This window comes from Argentina silus (genome assembly GCF_951799395.1).
Source record: "Argentina silus genome assembly, chromosome: 3".
NCBI lineage: Eukaryota > Metazoa > Chordata > Actinopteri > Argentiniformes > Argentinidae > Argentina > Argentina silus.
This window is the reverse complement of record NC_139657.1, coordinates 19583406-19603583: the sequence shown is the minus strand read 5'-3', so window position 1 is coordinate 19603583 and position 20178 is coordinate 19583406. Positions and strand designations below refer to the sequence as shown.

The following is a 20178-nucleotide window of genomic DNA, read 5'->3' as shown; positions in this document are numbered from 1 at the left end:
GCCTCCTCAGCACAATCACAGTGTGTGTGTTGTAATGGAAAAACCAGTATATGCACACACTCCAGCATTATGTTTAACACACATGTTTATTAACACACATCTTTATATATTGGAATGTGCTTTAGGGTTCCATATGTGCTTTAGTGCCCCATATGACTAACCCCTTTGGCAGTTACATTATCTGTGATGGTCATAAAATAGACACCCTTGTGTTTCATAGGGATGCCTCTGTTGTCCATCTCCACACATTTTGCATGGGATAAATAGCTATATTCATTTGAAACCCAACAAGCCTGGGGTGAAAAGGACAGAGAAGAAAACTGTCTGCTGTGTATCCTGTGGAGTACTACTGCGTGTACTTCGCAAGTCTGCGAGGGCACATCTTGTTATTAATACATCTGTCGCCTGCTGCTACCACTGCCAGAGAGGCTGCCTATATGCGCAGCAAATATACGCCAATATGATTCCCTTCAACAACACAAAGACGAAGCGTGACACGCCGTGCTGCTCCATACCGCCACACAGAATAACGTTAGCCAACATTGGGTTTGTTTTTGTTTTGACCACTGGCCGAGTCACCGACTGTCGTCGTCCATCACACAGGTCTTGCTTATGCAATCCAACCTGTTATTTTCTTGACTAAAGTGATTATAGCAAATGGCTAAATAGCGACAGTATTGAGTTTCCTCTCCCAACGATTGTCAGTTGAATGTGAGCTAGCCTAGCATATTACTGGCGAGTCCATCAATCGATTGAGAGTTGGCATTATGGCAGTGGATTCACTTTTGAATATGTGAGTATCGAGAGATGACCGAGTTCCTGTCAACAGTAGCAAGAGATCCGCACAAGCGTGCGTAGACTGGATAGCTAATATAGTTCAGAGACCATTTTATGACCTGGACCTGATCTGTGAAGTCAAGTGTCCTATACACTTTTATCTCCCCTGTTTATCTCCCCTCATTTATAGAAGCGCTAGTTGTGTCGCCAACTATGCGAACAACTACCACATCGACATCATCACCCTACCTGTGGGCTTAAAGGATAAACTGGTACGAATCATGACATCATATGGCACAGTCACCGACCTGAACATCAGTCAGGTAATTTGCTCTGCTGTAGGTCAGGGGTAAACAGATGGAGGGCTCAGGCTACTAGAGAAAGGGGATTTTCTGCACCAAAATAACATTTCTCAAGTACCATTGGGTTCAAATGATTATGTATTAGCTAATTGTTTCCATAAGATACTATGCATTACAAATAGCTAGATCTAGTGTAGCAAGGTACACCTGTGATCAGTATGTGTGGTGATAGGCCTACACCCTGCTATGCTTGCCCTCAGCTGTTGCATCCTGGGATACACATACTGGACCTACAGAACTGTCAAGTGTCAGATACTGCGCTCCGACAGATACACTGCCCGCAGCTGAGGACAATATTACTGAGAGGCTGTCATGGCATCACCACAGAGGGTATATTCTCATGTTATTTTCTCTCTGCTTACAATACAATGCATTCAAACTAGAAAAACAAGTTCAAGAATAAACTTTGTGGGCTTGCAAAGTCATATTTTGGTAGTAGAACAAGTTTGAAGATGGTTTGGACAATTGCTAGATAGATTTGCTGGATAGTTGAAAGAAAGTGAGAGTTTTATTATGGTAGTAGTGGATAAAGTTAAAGATGTTTTGATGGATGGATGGATGGATGGATGAATGGTTGGTAACTGGTAGCCAGAGAGTGTAATCATTGTGTAATCATTCTAAGAATGTGTGCTGCAGGTCTCCTGTCATTTCTGAAAGTTCCATAGCAGTTGCATTAACAATGAAGCTCTCAGAATGTTGGCCGAAATCAACATTCCAACATAGACCTCAATGTTACATTTTGCACCTTCAAGTTTTTATAGTTTAAAAAGCATAATAGTATAAAAAGTTGAATACAAGCAATGCAAGTCAGACGTCTCTGCACGTTTTAAAGTTGGATTGGTGTAAATAAAAGTTGTATTAAGAGTAGCTGTGATTTTGGGAAGAAAGAGAATAATAACTAGACAAAGAAGTTCCAGAAGAAACTTTGTGAGCTTGTAAAATCTTATTTTGGTAGTACATGGGTCAAAACAAAAACAAACCCAATGTTGGACACACCTTATGATTCAATGGTTTTTCTTCATTTTTAAAATTATTTTCTACATTGTAGATTAATACTGAAGACATCAAAACTATGAAAGAACACATATGGAATTCTGTAGTAAACAAAAAAGTGTTAAACAAACCAGAATATGTTTTATATTTTAGATTCTTCAAAGTAGCCACCTTTTGCTTTGATGACAGCTTTGCACACTTCTGGAATTCTCTCAATCAGATTCATGAGGTAGTCACCTGGAATGGTTTTCAATCAACAGGTGTGCCTTGTCAAGAGTTCATTTGTGGAATTTCTTGCCTTCTTAATGTGTTTGAGACCATCAGTTGTGTTGTGCAGAGGTAGGGTTGGTACACAGTTCTATACAGTGAATAGCCCTATTCGACTACTGTTCTAATCCATATTATTGCAAGAACCACTCAACTAAGTAAAGAGAAACGACAGTCCATCATTACTTTAAGACATGAAGGTCAGTCAATCCGGACGCAGAAAAGGTGAGCGGATGGTTTCTACATGTGTGGTTCCCACCGTGAAGCATGGAGGAGGAGGTGTGATGGTGTGGGGGTGCTTTGCTGGTGACACTGTTGGTGATTTATTCAAAATTCAAGGCATACTTAACCAGCATGGCTATCACAGCATTCTGCAGTGACAGAAAACCCATCTGGTTTGCACTTAGTGGGACCATCATTTGTTTTTTAACAGGACAATGACCCCAAACACGCCTCCAGGCTATGTAAGGGCTATTTGACCAAGAAGGAGAGTGATGGAGTGCTGCGTCAGATGACCTGGCCTCCACAATCACCCAACCTAAACCCAATTGAGATGGTTTGGGATGAGTTGGACCGCAGAGTGAAGGCAAAGCTGCCAACCAGTGCTCAGCACCTATGGGAACTCCTTCAAGGCTGTTGGAAAACCATTCCAGGTGACTACCTCATGAAGCTGATTGAGAGAATGCCAAGAGTGTGCAAAGCTCTCATCGAAGCAAAAGGTGGCTACTTTGAAGAATCTAAAATATAAAACATTCTGGTTTGTTTAACACTTTTTTGTTTACTACATAATTCCATATGTGTTCCTTCATAATTTTGATGTCTTCAATATTAATCTACAATGTAGGAAATAATAAAAATAAAGAAAAAACATTGAATGAGAAGGTGTGTCCAAACTTTTGACTGGTACTGTATATATTGTCAGCTTTTATTTAAGGGTATTTTTGTACATGTTGGATTCACCATTCAGAAATTACAACACTTTTTATACATAGGCCTCCTATTTCAGGGCACCAATCCATATCATCTACAAATTAAGCACTCATGTTTAGTATTTGTATGCAATAACTGCCTGAAGTCTGCGACCCATTGACCCCTCCAGATGCTTGGTATCTTCTCTGGTGAGGCTCTGTGGAAGAACAATATTAATACTAATAATACAATATAATATAGCACAATGGTGCAACAGAATGAGGGAATGAGGGAAGGCTAGCTGAAGAGGAGAATTGTATGACATAATCACTACACAAATCAGTCTCTTAGAGTGTGTAGTTTCTGTACATCAATCATGACACTTCCTATCAATCTAGTGTGATGTGTTTTATTCTGAGATGCATTATGCTAAAACCATCTCATAGATGATATTGTGTTTGACCCAGTTTCTCTCAGCAGGATGTAGATACTGAATGTAGGAAATTCGGAGATGAACTGTTCAGCCAGACAAAAGCTGAATATTAGAACTGAAAGAGCATTGATTGACCTCACCCTCTCTGACACACCATGCACACAGTGGATGCTGACTCATGTTCTCACTGATCCTCTGTAGGTGTGAGAACCCTGGCCTCCCTGTGCCCGAACCTACAGGTGGTGGACCTGACTGGTTGTGCTGCAGTGACCGATACGGGGGTCGTGGCTCTGGCCCACAGCTGCAGCAGCCTGGAGGTCCTCTCCCTCAGGGGCTGCACTGCCATTGGAGACGCTGCCCTGCAGGCACTGGCAGAGAACTGCAGGATGCTTCACAGTATTTACCTCTCTGGAACACAGGTGACTGAAGGCTATTTTTGTCTCTCTATGCCATTCATATTTTCACACAATCTCCTCTCCATCATCTGCTACGGCAGGATTAGAAAAAGCCTTATGTATAGTTGTTAGGTAATTGTTATGATGTTTATTTTCCTGAGGGACCCTTAGAATGTTGTTTTACCACAAAAGGTACCCTGGCCGCACGCTCTCTGTTGACACAGGCCAGACTCACTGGCACCTTGCCTTAACTGATATGCCAGATGTCCTGGCTTCCTGTTGTCTCCTGGCAAGAGTTCCAATTAAAAATATAAAAATAATAAAAATAACTCATTGCCCCTGACGAGTAAAACCTAGAAAATCTACTAAAATTATTTTTCTTTGATTGATTGAAGAATCCTGAATTCTGGATGATCCTGAAATCTCGAGGATCTGGAATTCTGGATGAACCTGAAATCTTGAAGATCCTGAAATCATGTGTCCAAGTATTTTCCGTGAAACTGTTGAAAAATCCTATAATAATATGTCTAAATGTGATCCAGGAATTTGTGAAAACCTATAATAATAGCCCCCAGTCTTCCTCACTGCCACAGCCTCAACAGCTAAGGGAGGAGCCCCGTGCTGAGAGAGGAACTGTGGAGTTTTCAGAGTGTGGTCTAGTTACTAAAATGTTGTCCAAGTACTGTCAAGAAACTCGTCCTCAATAGCTGTTCAGCGGTTGCAATTCGTGAGTCAGAATTTGATCAGAGTATGAGCTCCGGGCTTGGTCTCCAACACACTCTCTCCTGCTCCGATGCTTCAGGTATTACGCTCCGCAGCGGGTGCCCAGCGAAATGCCCCGAGCAGCTTGTTTTATACCCCTGGCTAAGGTACCTCCCTACCTTGTGTGTGTGTGTCTATGTTTTGCATAGTGCGCATCTCTGTTTTGCATAGTGTGTTTCTCTGTTTGTTGCACAGCAAGCCTGCAGTGCATTTTCTCCAGAGACTACAAAAACAAGAGGAAGGGGGGTTGCTATGATACCAGGTGTCGCAACTCCGTGGTTAGGCCATTTCCTTTCCCTCAGCAAGTATGGCTTTTAGGCCCTATCACATCAACACATTCTCCAACCGTATAACCATATAGTAATCAATCATTTTAAAGGATCTAGAACCAGTAAATCGTTCTATTCTTCATATCATTAGTTATCACACATTTCTTAACATGTTCACACTTAATTTTGGACGCCATGGTACTTTTCAGTTGGGGACTTTCCACCACCTGACCTGCCCCTCGGCGGGCCTCACTTCATATCTCCTTTCCTACAGTGGTTACACTTTGCACCCATGACTACAATTTTTCAGTAATATAGTGTCTTACTTCAGTGACTAATTCTGAGCAAGATCACACAGTTAAACATGGTTATTCTTATATTTTTAGCACTTTCTTTGTTAGCGGGCTGTCATTACAACGAGGCCTAAGCAGATATAGTGACACGGGGTCATACACTCACATTCTAGTTATGTCTAAGCAGTTTTAGGCTGTTACATATGTTTGAATCAACTTATCACTTCAGTCACATTATCTTTGATTTCTACTCATCATCTGTATGCAATTATGCAGTTACACAATGTGTGAATCATTTTATCATCTATAAGCAGTTATGCAGTTGCACCTATTTGAGGGATAAATCAAAGATAAAATGTGTTTCAGGAACATCCGCAGCCGCGGTGTCCCTCGTCAGGTTGGGCCCCCAGCTGCTAAGCTTTTTCTCTTTCTCGCAGTGTCGTGATTCACCAAGGTTGCTCTCAAACCTCGGGCCAATCCTGCTGTGCTTAACTGGGTAACGTTGGGAATGGTGTTTAGGCCGGGGAAAGGCCATACTAGACTCGCCCTCTGCGACACTGTTTACTATCTACTATAAGAATTGACAAGCCACTTCCCTGCTGCCCCATTCTCATGGACTGTGATTTAGTGTCCCAGGTTGACCTGATTTAATAAATGTTCAATTTTGAGTATCCACTTTCTTTCACACACCATTGGGTTTTACTCTTCAATATCAGAATCATCATCATTACATTAGTATATGGTGCGTTACTCAAGAATTCCCTTAAATACCTCAATTATATGACTGCTCTTCTCTTTATCATCATCAACAACAACATTTCTGGGCCTGGGGTTAAATCAGGGGGATTGAAGTAAAATGGAGCTCTACTACCTGGGTAATTAGAATTTCTGTTCAGCATTTCTTTTAAGGTGTTGGAGAGTTCTCTCTGACCCTTAGTCTCCCATTGCCAGACTTCCATGTCTCATTAGTCTTTTGGAAGTCGCGCCCAACCCGTCTGTCTAAAAAATATTCAACATACCAACCCCACTCTTGGTACTTCTTGGTACTTCTCCTGCTCTTAATCTCTGAGTACCTCTTGGTACTACTCCCTCCATAAATCAACATGTTTCTTATGGAATGCTTGTAATTGTTTTTCTCAATTCCTCATAACTCACTCTTGGCCTCTTTCTCTTTCCTTACTTGTTATGTTCTTTCTTTATTTGCTATGGAAATTTACCATAACAGTCTATCATTTTGAGAATGGACATTGCTGAAGTGGTTTAATTTTTCCTGGAATAAAAATTCACCCAAAGGTGAAACGAAAGACTGGGAACCAATCTGACCATAGGTTACCATTGGCTGAATGCCCAGATTTCGCTCTTATTATGCCTGCCTTCTGCATTGGTCTTGGAACAGCCATGCACCCACCCCCACAGTCACTCCCACTTGGAGAGACACGGTTCTTTTTATAATGCCTTTATATGTCTATAACATTTTACTCCACACATTACTTTTCAAATATTCACATTTCAGACATTGGAACGTTTTATAAAAAGAGAATACCATTATTTTCCCTTGATGTAAATCTAAGAAATGTATTGGACAACTATCAACTGCATGATGTATCTCTCTGCATAGAGTATGCAGAGTATAACTTCTGCCTCACCATTGAGGATGTGTATGTGAGGATGTGAGCCTCCAAGCATGCCAAAAACCTGGGAGTCCTCCTTGACACAACACTCTCATTTGAGACCCACATCAATAAAACATGACAGCTGTCCTTCTTTACATCTCAGGAACATTGCCTGGATCCACCCATTTCTCTCCTTTTCTGATGCTGAACGACTCATACATGCGTTCATCTCCTCACATTTGGACTATTGCAATGCCCTGCTCCTCGGCCTCCCCTCCCATCTGCTCAACAAACTACAACACGTACAAAACTCTGCTTCCCGTCTCCTCATATCCACCCCCACCTGCCACCATCACATCACCCCTGTACTCCAGGACCTCCACTGGCTGGCACTGACCTGTCCATCAAAGGATTGACTTCAAAGTCCTGCTCCTCACCTACAAGGCCCAACATGGCTCTGCCCCAGCCTATCTTTCTGAGCTCCCCTTGTCATACTGCCCCACCCGCTCCCTCCGCTCAGCTGATTCTGGCCTCCTCACTGTTCCCAGAACCAGACTCCGCACTATGGGCGACAAAGCTTTCTCATCTGCTGCTCCTTGCCAGTGGAATGCTCTCCCCCACAATGTCAGAGCTGCTGACAGTATTGACTTTTAAGACCTTGCTAAAAACTCACCTGTTCAGGCAGGCTTTCAATGTATATGGTATGTTATGTATCTTCTGTGACTGTCCTCCTGTATTTTTATTATTTATTTTCATATTTTTGAAATGTAAAGTGCTTTGAGACCATGAGAAAGCGCTATACAAATATAATGTATTATTATTATTATTAGTAGTAGTATTATCAGGTACTTTGACGCATAGAAATACCATCTTTTAAACGTTTTGGGCAGATTAACATTTGAACTTTGCTTAAGGTTACAGATGTGGGTGTCATTGGGCTTGCCTCTGGACTTTCCTCTAACAGTTTAAAGGTAATATGACGCATATCTATGACAAATATCTTATTTAAAGATTGCCATGGCCATGTCTTCTTTTGTTGTTGTGTGAATCATTTTTGTTGAACCTTAAAAACTCAATTGTAATATTCAAACCATGTGATTTGATGCATTGTAGGAGGTACAGTTGGCCCGCTGTCGTAACCTGACAGACGAGGCAGTAACAGCTATCCTCACAAGCTGTCCCAACATTCGGATATTCAACTTCGATGGATGTCCTCTCATCACTGGTGAGCTTTGACAATCTGGCTTAAGGCCTTACCAAAACCAGGGGTTACTCATAATACTTTATAGAGGCTGTATATTTACCTCCTATATCTTAGTGACAGAAAGAATCACTGTTAAATACTGAGCAAAATTTATAATAAACAATATCTATTTTATTTTTCCTTGTTTAAAAGCCTACCTCTTCAATCCAAACTTTGAGTTTTAAAGTAGCTTTTTACAGGTAACAGGTGTGGTGAATTCATAATGGTATAACCTCATTCTCAATAACCTTCTTAAACTTGCCTCTCAGATCGGTCCAGGGAAGTCCTGCAGAACCTCATAGGCCCAGATAAGATCAGGCAGGTGTCATGGACGGTGTACTGACGGTGACTGTGCACTCAGTGGAGCAGAGGATGGAAAGAAGGAACTACGGGAGCAGAAACGCACTGTGGCTACGAATGACTTCAATACCATATTGAAGTCTTCGTAATAGTCAGGTCAGATTTTTTAGTTTGATTATCAATGGTATTAGTGGTTGAAGATATACATATAAGTTTATAATGATTGGCCTAATACGGTATGTTTATACCAAAACAAATGAACAACGTATTTTGTACTAGTCTTTTGCACTGTACATGTCTTTGCACTTAATGTTGTAATGCTGTAATATGGTTGTGACCCTTCTTGCACGCAAAGACCTGCCTCTAATTGTTTTCTCTTTTTGATTGTAACTTGAATGAAGCACACAGGTTTTGTGGAAAAGGAATGTGCCGATGTAGCAAAGTATGTTTGATATGGGCCAAGTGATGGAATGTTTGATATAGGCCTTTTATTGAACGGCCAAGTAGCATCAGCATTACAATAAGTTGAATTTGAATGAACTTCTTGTAATGGAGCTGGGAGGCCCTCTACTGTTAGGTTGATGAATTGCAGTGTAACCGTTTGATGTTGTACGCTACTACTGTGACTGAATTTATATGTAATAAATGTGTTTTAATAAATGTTTTGAGACATTACCCTGTACTTCAGAAATCTGTACACAACTGTATTGAAACATTACCCTATACTTATTGCTTTTATAGAACTTGATTTATAATGCTAGATTTCACATTATAGAAAGACAGTGTAAAGACAGTAAGATATTATTTTGTGATTTGGTGTTGTTGTAATGAATCACAGGCCAAAAGAGGTTGTTTTATTGATTGTATATCAATGATATTACTTTATTTATAATAGTTGTCCAGTTAGTCAGACATAATCAAAAGCACAAACATCCCCAAGCTCATTCCAGAGACAAGAAAATGTGAACACAAACCTTACGTAACATAAAAAGCAAAGAGGTTGTGCTGTGTTTTCAGTCAATGAGGGGCACTTGGTGATATTCACTCTACAGTCATGTGTCATGACACTATAGTGTACAAGAGGCAGTTGTATTGAAGAGGTAATGGCCCAAAGAGCAATTTACAGTCCAAGTTTGTGTTCTGTAAAGGACCAGAATCTTTGATTTTAGCTTTTAAAAAGAGCACAAACAGGGGAAAAAGCATTTTCCAATCGTCAGAGTTCAGGCTGGTAGTGCCACACAGTGCTGCAGGTCAGCCCGTAGTTCTCCTCCCTGACTGACTCGGGCAGCTCAAACTGGGCCAGTCGATGCAGGAGCCTCCTGATGCTGTGTCCTTCAAACTGCGCCCTCCCTGGGTCTCCTATCAGAACCTGAGTATTGTGGGTCTGGATGCACTGATCCAGCCAACCATGAAGGCTGTCTGCTAGGGCCTCCTCATAGAACATGTCTCCCAGGAGGATAAGGTCATAACCCTCAGGTTCTGAACCAATCATATTCTCTGTCACACAGGGGAGGGGGTCCAGACCATTCAGCTCACAGTTCATCTGGGTGGCAATGGCTGCAACTGGAACAAGAAGAGTGATAATCAGGGCTGGGGTGGCTTTATCATAATTGGAGTCAATGTCTAAGTATTTTAGAAAAGATATCAAGACCAGCCCGTTCTAAGAAAGGTATAGGCTACAGATATTCCACATTGTTCTACTTTGTTCCATCAGGAAATACACTTGAAATAAGTGTTATATATAACTTTCATGTGTTATCTTCTGAACTCATCATATATTTGTATCACTTATACCCCCAAAATAAAATGTGGCAATCTATCAGTGTATAAAGATAGTGTTGATGATTTCTTACCAGGGTCAATGTCATTAGTGACTACATGAGCAGCACCACAGAGCTTGGCAGCAATGGCTGAGGCTCCACAGCCACATCCCAGATCCAACACTCTCTTGCCCAGAGACACTCCTGGGTTACTCAACAGATATCTGGAGAGAGGTGGATAGAGATAATTGTGGATTCACACAACAATATACATTGAAAGAGGATTCCTTAGGGTAGAATGCAGTGAATGTATATGCTCAATAATGATCATGCCAATGAACCCATATTGATTTGATTGCTTAATAGTAGCTGATGAAAAAACAAACAAAAAAACGGCAGTACAAAATGTGATGGGGCAAACATTTTGACAGTGTTCTATTGCTTCAACCCATCTTCTCATCTGAATGAGAATGAGATCTGAAAGTCATACCTGGCGAGTGCTTGTCCCCCTGGCCAGTATATGGCCCAGAAAGGGTCTGAGAACGGCCAAAGCTCTGGTCTTGCATGCCAAAACCGACAATTTGGTGTAAACAGTCTCAAATGGATTTCTGGTGTTAAATTATGCTTTGTTACTATTTCCGTGTTTTCTACAATAAACCTCTTTATCTCATCATCATCAGAATAAAAGCCTTGAAGGTATCTATTTCTGCTTGTGCAAAAGGCTCTGGCAATATGAACGTAATCTTTGTTTTTAGGGCACAGAACTCTCACACATTTGGTGAACATGTTTAGCTAGCTAGAGTAGCCTGCCTGGTAAACCTAGCAGTTAGTTCTCTGGGAAGCTTTAGCGCAATGCACTAAAAATATACACGATTTACATGTCAGCTGATTTGGCAGAAGTCTACGGTGTCTTCAGGGTTTGATCCATTTTACACAAAAGTGTCATAGATTATCCTTATGAAAAGTACACGTACAACATTTTCATAATGTCCGTAACACAACATACTGTGTTGTGTTGGTTCCGCTCATGGTTAGGGTTAAGTTACTGCTATTATTATACACATTGAAATACTTTTAACTAGCTGATGCAAAGCCACACATTTTCTAGTTACTCTAGTAACATATATATATTGTTGAACTTGCACAGTAATTTGGTGCATGGTTGCTAAAAAGAAAATATGCAAACAAAACCAGTGACCCCACTCTTTCCATGCTAAAATGAAAATGAAAGTATAACGTATAAATGAAAATAACGAAATTGCTATGTTATAATAAAAATTATTAAAAAAAGATTGCTCAAATGGGTCATCTGGAATTCAAACAACAACAAAGTGGTCGCCACTTTGGTAAACAAGGGCTGGAGAAATGTAGCCACTTTCAAATTCTTCGACTGACCTAGATGAGATCAAAATGATAGTTTAACCATGTTTTGAAGTTATACAGTGTTTGTTTACAATTACATTATTCATTTTTTTAAATTATTATTATTATTATTTATTTTTTTACAAACAATTAATGCAATACAACCTTATATTGTTCTGATGAGGTAAGACAGTTGAACTAAGCTCATGAGGCATTTATAAATTGATTCTAAAGTATTCTTAAAGAAGCAATGGCTATATATCATTAATTTAAAAGTTAAATTACAGTTGATACCAGTTGTGATGTACCAATCCCAAATTTAGTCACAGCTGAGGGGCATTGTTAGGCTCGAAGCGAAGTGGAGGGCCAGCAACCCTTCAGCTCTGACTTTATTCATGATAAAGCACACGCTCAAGTGCCTTATTGCTTTCATACAACAGTTACAAAACAAAACAGAGAATTGTAACAAGAAAACAATGCCTTAAGTATTTACTGTGTGATAGATTGTCGTGATAGAAGTCCCCTCAACTCGGTTACATGAGGGGAATTGATGTCCAGGGACTGTAACCCTGGAGCATGAGTCAATGGCGACAGTGTGGGCTTCTTCTTCACACAGGACATGAAAATGCCGGGGCCTTTTCCTCAGCCATTAACAAGGTTGTGATTCAGGCAACCTTTTGGAGGATCGATAATGAGGCTTGTTGGTGCCATGTCTAGGAGCTGGAGATTTTACACTTCAAATATCCAATTTAAGTGGCGGACTGCTGAGAAGGTGGTGCGACTGTGACTGTTCTCAGAGATTGGAGCAGAAATAAATCACTAACCTTGATCTTGTACGTCACTGCTAGTCTATAGCACAATCAGAGATAAGAGATGAGATTCTGAGTAGAATGTACATGGAATATACATGGAACAAGCCTCTTTTGTATAAGAGATGTTTTATCTCAATGGGACTAATACCTATATAATAAAGAATAAATAGATAAAACATATTATGCATGGCTCATTCAGTCCGTTAATTATTCATTGTACAAAGATGTTCCAAGATGCAATACATTTTCGGGCTGAGTGTGCAGCCTTCAGAGATGCTGTTAAAAAAGACGAGATGTCTTATGTCTGTAGTTTGGAGTGCTACCTTTTACCTGATGTTCATATTCTGTCCACATCAAAACAACAGATTCTGGGTACCTCTACATGGAATGAAAGCAGTAGAGAACTGCCTGTTTCTCAGGATGAGGGATTATTTGGGAGATAGTGATGTCTATGGCACACAGCAGTTCTACATTTACCAGGCACAATGAGCTTTAGTTCCGTGAGCGAGAGAGCTTTCAAAAATGGCTGTTAAGTAAAGCCAGGATTAAAAAGTGACAGATGATCTTGTGCCAGTATTTGACATTCTATGTCATATCACAGTGCAGCTAGTCTCTCCTCACCTTTCAGGCTGAGGGTCTCAGCATGTTACCCAGAGCCAGACGAGGAGCCACAGCTGCTCACATCTGTGGGATTAACAGGCTAGTGTTAATGAAATTACCTCAAATAGCATCAAGTTTATTTCTCTCTTATTTTGTGTTATTCATTTATTTGACCAGTAAGTCCCATTTAGGCCCAAAGACTTACTTGTTGTGAATATTAGTGGTTTTATGATATGGCACTGCACTTTTGGTATGCACTTAGCACTTGCTAAGCACTTAGCTGATTTTTGTCTAGTGTTGATTGTTTGTTTTACTGTGTTTTTTTAATATTTATTGTCTGTTTGGTCCTTTGTATATCTGCTGCTGTAAATGAATTTCCCCTTCGGGATTAATAAAGTACTACTCTACGCTCTACTCTAATCCAAGCCATGGTTAGCCCCCAAACCCCTGCAAGATCACTCCGCTCCTCCACCTTGGCTGCCCGCATGGCACCGCCGCCTCTACGTGTATGCAGTGGCCACGCTACTCGGTCATGGCTTTTCACTGTCCTGGTGCCCCGCTGGTGGAATAAGCTTCCCACAACGGTCAGGACTGCAGAGTCACTTCCAATCTTCCACCGTAGATTGAAAACCCATCTCTTCAAGCTACATTTTAACAGTCCCTCCTAAAGACCGCTTCACCCTCACTACTCCCCCTATACTAACCCTAACCCCGAGACCTCTTCTCCCCTGTTACCCCCCTGTACAAGTTCTCTCCTGCTAATAAAATATATTTAAAAAATAAATAAATTAGCCTTCTGGCATTACGACTGCCAATGGCCCCTGGTGTGAGCATTGATTACTTTGTCTTATGATGACTGTTGGATAGATGATTCACTTACTTAAACAAATGTATTTGTTGTATGTGGCTTGGGATAAAGGTGTCTGCTAAATGCCATAAATGTAAATGTAAATGTAAGCTCTAGGCTGTAACGATAGAGGGATTCAGTCAAGCAAGTCCCTTGATGAGGTTGTAATTTTGAGGAACAACTACACAAACACTTAAAGTAACAAGCAAGAACCCTCCCCCTCCCCCCCTGGGGTTCCACATCAGAGATTTCAGTTTTCCTCTATTTGGCTTCATAAGACAAATCACACCGCGGGAAGCGGGAAGGAATACGTGCCAGGAAATTGGGGGAGCATAATTTATTTAGCGAGCACATACACTTTGATTAATGTAGTCCAAAACAATGAACTGCATTGAATTGATTTTCATCTTTTTTAATTATTGCTATATTCGATCGAGGGAACTATAAAACAATCAAAGGATGGGGTTGGCTTTGAACTTTGAAAGGCATATTGTGATATTTTGCCAGAGGATCACTCTAAGAGAGTGATACTGTATGCTTCATTGCCCAAAGGAAATTGATAACAAATCAATTGTATGTTCCATGGTTACTCTTGTATCACTAACAATTCAGTTGAGCATCACTGTTATTGAATGTATCAGCTCTATGCAAATACGCCAATTAAAAAGTGCTTCAGAGGAATAGAGTACTGTGCAACAGTAAGCTCAAAAATATCTCTGGAAGATACTACACTGCCTGGTCTTCATCAGAGAGAGAACAAAGGAAACAGAATCCTCAATGCACAACTGGTATCAACTGTAATTAGGGTGGAAAACGATATAAAGAAATGAGACAGATAGATACAAATACATCTGATGTCCAGTCATGTTCTTTTTTTTCCTTCCTCTTGGAATGACAGATTGCATATTTTCTCTGTGTGAAGGGCTGGAGACACCAAGCAGGAGTTGTTAAGGTGTGGTTTGAAATGTCAGCTACAAAGGCACAACAAACCATTTGGACCTGAGAGTACAGCTGTGTGGAACGTTAAATAAGTTAAATAAATAGGATGTGTAATTGTCTTGAAATGGCCATGGCTGGAAGGCTTGGCACAGCTGCTGTCGAAAAACACGAAAACTCCGCTATGTTTGTTGGTCATGTTTGCCAGCTGAGACATGGGGCTCCAATTTTCTTACACTAGAGCTGCGCAACACAACGTTTTAGTTGACATTAGGCACCGATTTGATTCAGGAAATAGTACTGAGCAGAGCAAAAAATACCTTACAACTGAGAATACTCTAGAGCTTCATTTTGATTTGATTTTAACAATAGTTTTGAGAAAACTGTAATTATTCAATCTGAGTTTCTGAGTTTTTCATTGCATATCATGGAAACGCTACACACGTTTCACTGCGATGATTTCACTGCAAATGTTGGAATAGATAATCATTTTTGACAAATAAAATGACCGTACTATCAGTTGTAGGCAACGAATGTAACCACAAGCTGAAGTTTCTATGATATCATAATCTAAGCACTCAACAAGCCTACGGTAGCGATCCAAATTCTGTTTACATCAGCTAAATAAATAGACAATTCTCCTTTATCTCTCGCAACCCCCAGTCATAACCATTTCAGTCAGGACACTTACATTATTTTAGCTTTGGCATAATTGGATGTCTCCGCTCTGATATAGCTCCCCGCCTGAAGTTAAACAACATTAAATACAGTATTATAAGGTGGGGAGCCCATAAACAAACCCCCCGTAGGTCGGTAAAAACACAGAGTAAACCTCCAGGTGGAAGCTGGGGCGGAGGGTGGGACCACCAAAATGTAACTTGCATAGTCAGTGGCGAAAACACTGTTTGAGTGTTGAGGAGTGAGTTTATCATCTAGAACTTAATTTTGGAGTGTTGCATAACTTGGCTCTTTTAAACCTAGTCCCACAAACATGTGATGTGTTTTGCTTTCTTTCATACGTGGGTTCAGCTGTCCGTCAACTGATGGCCTGTCCGTCACCTGGTGGCCAGCTGCCCTTCTCCTTAAAGTGCCCTGCCTGAACCTACGAAAACTTCATAATTACCTGCCACTTTAGTGTAGTCTTACAGTTGCCGACATGCATCTATTTATATAAGTTTCCTCACTGTAAATGCCGTCAGGGGTATATGGTTATTATTACAGTAGCCTATTGTAGGCCTACTTAGGGTCGCTGGCAATAGTGAATCATATTCAATGTAAAAAATAAATACATTGCAGGATCATTAGCTGGCTGATACCTCACTTTTGTGTCTCATTTTCTGCAAATCTGTTGAGTCTCAGGGCTGTTCTATCAAGGCTGTTCAGGTCATTATGACCTGCTTTGAGAGAACAAACAATAACTACTTCAGCAGGAAAACACAGGCCCCACTTTTACTCTCTGTTCCTGAGAAAGTCCTTGAATGGTAATATGTCCATTAGGCCACCTGCGGGAGAAAATCCAGGATGTCAAGAAAACAGTTCTCAGAAATCTTGATATATCCCTTTATAAAGTCATGGAGTCATAGTAACTGCACAGATTTTCCTTTAGAAAATACAACAAAGCCAAAGAGCTCTCTGCGCCTGCTGTGTGTGTGTGTGTGTGTGTGTGTGTGCGTATGTGTGTGTGTGTACTTGTGAGCATATTGTATGATAAATTAGGGTGTAACTTTGAGCTTGTCACACTGATGAATTTAGTACATGTACAGTGCCCTCCGTAATTATTGGGACAGTGAAGTATTCCTTCTTATTTTGGGTCTATACTCCAAAGGTTTGGATTTGTATTGAAATAATTACTATGAGGTTTAAGTATAGATTTTTATTTGAGGGTATTTGTGTACATATTGGTTTCAACATTTAGAAAAGACAACACTTTTGATACATAACCCCCCTATTTCAGGGTACCAAAAGTATTGGGACAAATTAATATAATGTCCAAATTAAGCACTCATGTTTAGTATTTGGTCGACAAACCTTTGCATGCAATAATAGCCTGAAGTCTGCAACACATTGACCCCAGACTACCAGATGCTGGGTATCTTCTTCTCTGGTGATACTCTGCCAGGCCTAACCTGCAGGCATCTTCAGTTGTTTGTTATGAAGTCTTTTTGCCTCAAGTCTCATCTTCAACAAATTAAATGCATGTTCAATTGGATTTCAAACTGAGGATTGACTTGGCCAATCAAGAACTTTCCACTTTTTGGCCCTGAAAAAAACTTGCTATGGCAGTATGTTTTTGGTTCATTGTCTTCCTGCCAGACAGATGTTTAGGTTTTTAATATATCATCCACTGTAGAGGTCTTCCTTGGTTTAGGTTTGTTTGCGCTTGCTTAGATCGCCTGTCTTTTTATTTCGTATTTATTATGTACCAATCGTTTGATTTTGGTAAGTGTTACGTCCCCACATTTGTATGCGTGTGGTGTCGTTTGTCTGTTTGTTTCTCTCTCTGTCTCTCTCCCAGGTATTGGTTCATTCCACTGTCAATCATTGTTTCGTCCGTCAGTCCCCCTGTTGTCCTTCGACCAATGGTTTCAACTGGCGGTCATCCATTGTCCAATTAGACCATTTAAAACTCCTGCGCACTCTTCAGAAAAGGAGGGGTGTGGTAGCATCGGTTAGCGGTTTTTCTGTCATTTGTTGCATCATAGTGTTGATAATCTACTGTTCTTGTAAAGGTGTCTGTCCTACCATTGTGTTCGCTGCCACTCCTGTAGTTAGCCCCAGGGGAGGGCGAGTTAGGCAGGTTAGACGCCCATGGGCTTACACCTCCATCACGCAGGTTTGGTTTTGCTATATACATTAGGTTAGTTTCCCCAGGCAGGCACCACCTCTTGTATTTTGGGTTTAGGGTAGGCGGGCAAGACTTAGTTAGTCAGATAGCAGACTTTTCGTAGTTAGAACAGATAGGAATAGAATATTAGCTTGGGTGTTATTTTTGTTTTCATTTATTTGGCGCTGTTTGGTGTCCTCCCCTTAGTTCCCTCTCTATGTTCCCCCCCGTGTTGTCTGGTTGTTTGTTGTATGTAATATTGAATAAATCTGGCTTGTTGTTGCCATTTTACTCAGTCGTCCTAAGTGTGTGTGTTGCACTACCACAGCACCAGCAGTCCTCAGCAGCATATACAGACACTGTATGTTACGCTTCCCCCCCTTTTCTATCCCTAGACGTAGTATAGATAGATTTGTTTCTGATTTATTTCCCTCATGATGGCTTCCTTGACTTTCATTGACACCTCTTTGGTCCAGATGTTGACAGACACCAACAGCAGACTCCAAAAGGCAATTGTAAAGCCTAGAATCAAGACTAGACATTAACAGCTCTGTTATGCCTGCACAAATAATGCGACAGAACAGACGACTAATCAGAAACACACATCAAGCCAAATGTCCTGCACTGTATGTGCCTGGGTGAGAGAGAGAGAGAGTCTCTGTCCTGAAAGTTCGGCTATGATAAGAAACACTCCACCTCTCCATTGGAAGGTTTTGGCACAATGTACGAGAATTTAAGCTGCTGCTACTCCCCAGAGAGTTGCCTACTCATAAAAATGACACCACAAAATATAACGAAATAGGCTGTTTCCCCTAAAATGACTCCTTTCCCAAAGGCAGCAGTGAGACAAGCGTGCGGTGGAGGAAGCAGCAGCGCAACAGAGGTTACGAGGCAAGACAGCAGACTTGCCTCCCTAAATATTCCCCCATGTCAATTCCTCCCCCACCAGGCAATTGTTTTGAATCACCAGCAGGCGACTCTGTTCAGCATCCCTGGGGAGCTGCTGGAGAATGGGTCTCAGTATGGTGCACCGATTGATCTAAAGGGACTATTTGTATTGAAAGAGAAAAGAAAGACAGAGCATGGTGACAGAGCATGATGTGTGATTCATGGCAGTTCAAGGTTAAAGCCTTAGCACATAGAGTCCTGTGACTGGGAAGACTGCGACTGTTAGTTCATCACCTGATTCTAAATATGGTCATGCTAGCGATCAGAAAATGTGGTTATTTATTAATGGAAAAATTAACAAACTTCATAACAGTCTACCAATTGCATCTGGTGTGTTGGAGTTACAAAAAAAAAATTGGAAATGCTTCACCTTCTGTTGTGATATTAATGACTAAAATAATAGCCTGTCAGCTCTGCAAGCTATTACTACAGTATACTGTCAGGAGAGGCAGACACATTCTGATTATACCCTGAAATACTAATTTATCTGCTTACTCCACCTGGACATTTCGTTATAGGTTTTTACAAAGCACAAATTGCAAATCAATCCAGTGAATGAGTTCGCTCCTCACAAGGTATTAGAAGTAAATTGTCTGCCATGCAAATCCACTATATTACTATATGGAGGCAGCATCAGGTAGGAGATGCAAACACCATAACATGAGATCTTTGAGACAGGTCTTATTGGTTGGAGAGCAAACACGACTATTCAAAACACTATTTATTCTATGTCAGGTCATAAACATATGAGTGTTTACACACTGATAAAGAAATACATGTACCATCTCAGAAAATCTACTTTCAAGCATCAGTATAAGCCATTGTATCCCCAACTTCAACTTCATAGTCAGCCTTATCTGTTAATTTGGTGAGGTGGTATTAACTCTATTGTCATCAATTGAAATGTAATTGTGTAACAAATATTATAATAGCGTTATTGTCATTAAGTAGGACAGTTTTAATCATTTAGCGTGTTTACGTGTGCTTTTTTTCTGTGCCAATTGTGATGATTTGTTTGCCACTACTGCTGGAGAGTCTCAAATGCATATACCTTCTCTAATATGCTGTATTCTAGATGTACTTGTAGTTAAAGGCATAATGCACAACATACAAGTCAGACAATATGCAATTGTAGAATATCAAATAAAGTCAAATCAAAGTAAATTTATCATATACATAGAATACAGCCATAGAGAATGCAATGAAATGCTTAGGGCAAGCTAGCTCCTCAACAATACAGCGAACAACAATAAACAATCAACAATGCAATACAATATAATAATAATAATAACAATATAATAATAATAAACAATAACATAAGGTGGCAAAGTGTATAGCAGCAGAACACAACAGCAATATTGGGCAGTAGCAATAGTAGTAGTATAGGAGTGGAGAATGGTGGTAGCACCAAGGTAGTGACAGATGACCGGGGGAGGGGGAGAGGTAGTATCAGTTGAGGGGAGGGCAGAGGGT

General features: G+C 40.6%; 2 protein-coding genes across 3 annotated transcripts; one reads left to right on the top strand and one right to left on the bottom strand.

The window, feature by feature from the left end:
• Window positions 1–513: 513 nt before the first annotated feature.
• On the top strand, window positions 514–9288 carry amn1 (antagonist of mitotic exit network 1 homolog). 2 transcript variants are annotated; one of them, XM_083666339.1, is made up of 7 exons: window positions 514–793; window positions 968–1049; window positions 1340–1469; window positions 3943–4160; window positions 7988–8044; window positions 8187–8298; window positions 8586–9288. In XM_083666339.1, the coding sequence occupies exons 1-7, from the start codon at window positions 768–770 to the stop codon at window positions 8657–8659; spliced, it is 699 nt and encodes a 232-aa protein (XP_083522465.1). In that variant the 5' UTR covers window positions 514–767; the 3' UTR covers window positions 8660–9288. The 2 variants fall into 2 exon arrangements, with proteins under 2 accessions (XP_083522465.1, XP_083522464.1); XM_083666338.1 differs by having other exon boundaries at window positions 968–1100.
• Window positions 9289–9494: 206 nt separating this feature from the next.
• etfbkmt (electron transfer flavoprotein subunit beta lysine methyltransferase) lies at window positions 9495–11325 on the bottom strand. Its single transcript, XM_083666337.1, has 3 exons — window positions 10867–11325; window positions 10470–10600; window positions 9495–10179 (listed from the first exon to the last, which is right to left on the bottom strand). The coding sequence occupies exons 1-3, from the start codon at window positions 11160–11162 to the stop codon at window positions 9830–9832; spliced, it is 777 nt and encodes a 258-aa protein (XP_083522463.1). The 5' UTR covers window positions 11163–11325; the 3' UTR covers window positions 9495–9829.
• Window positions 11326–20178: the final 8853 nt, after the last annotated feature.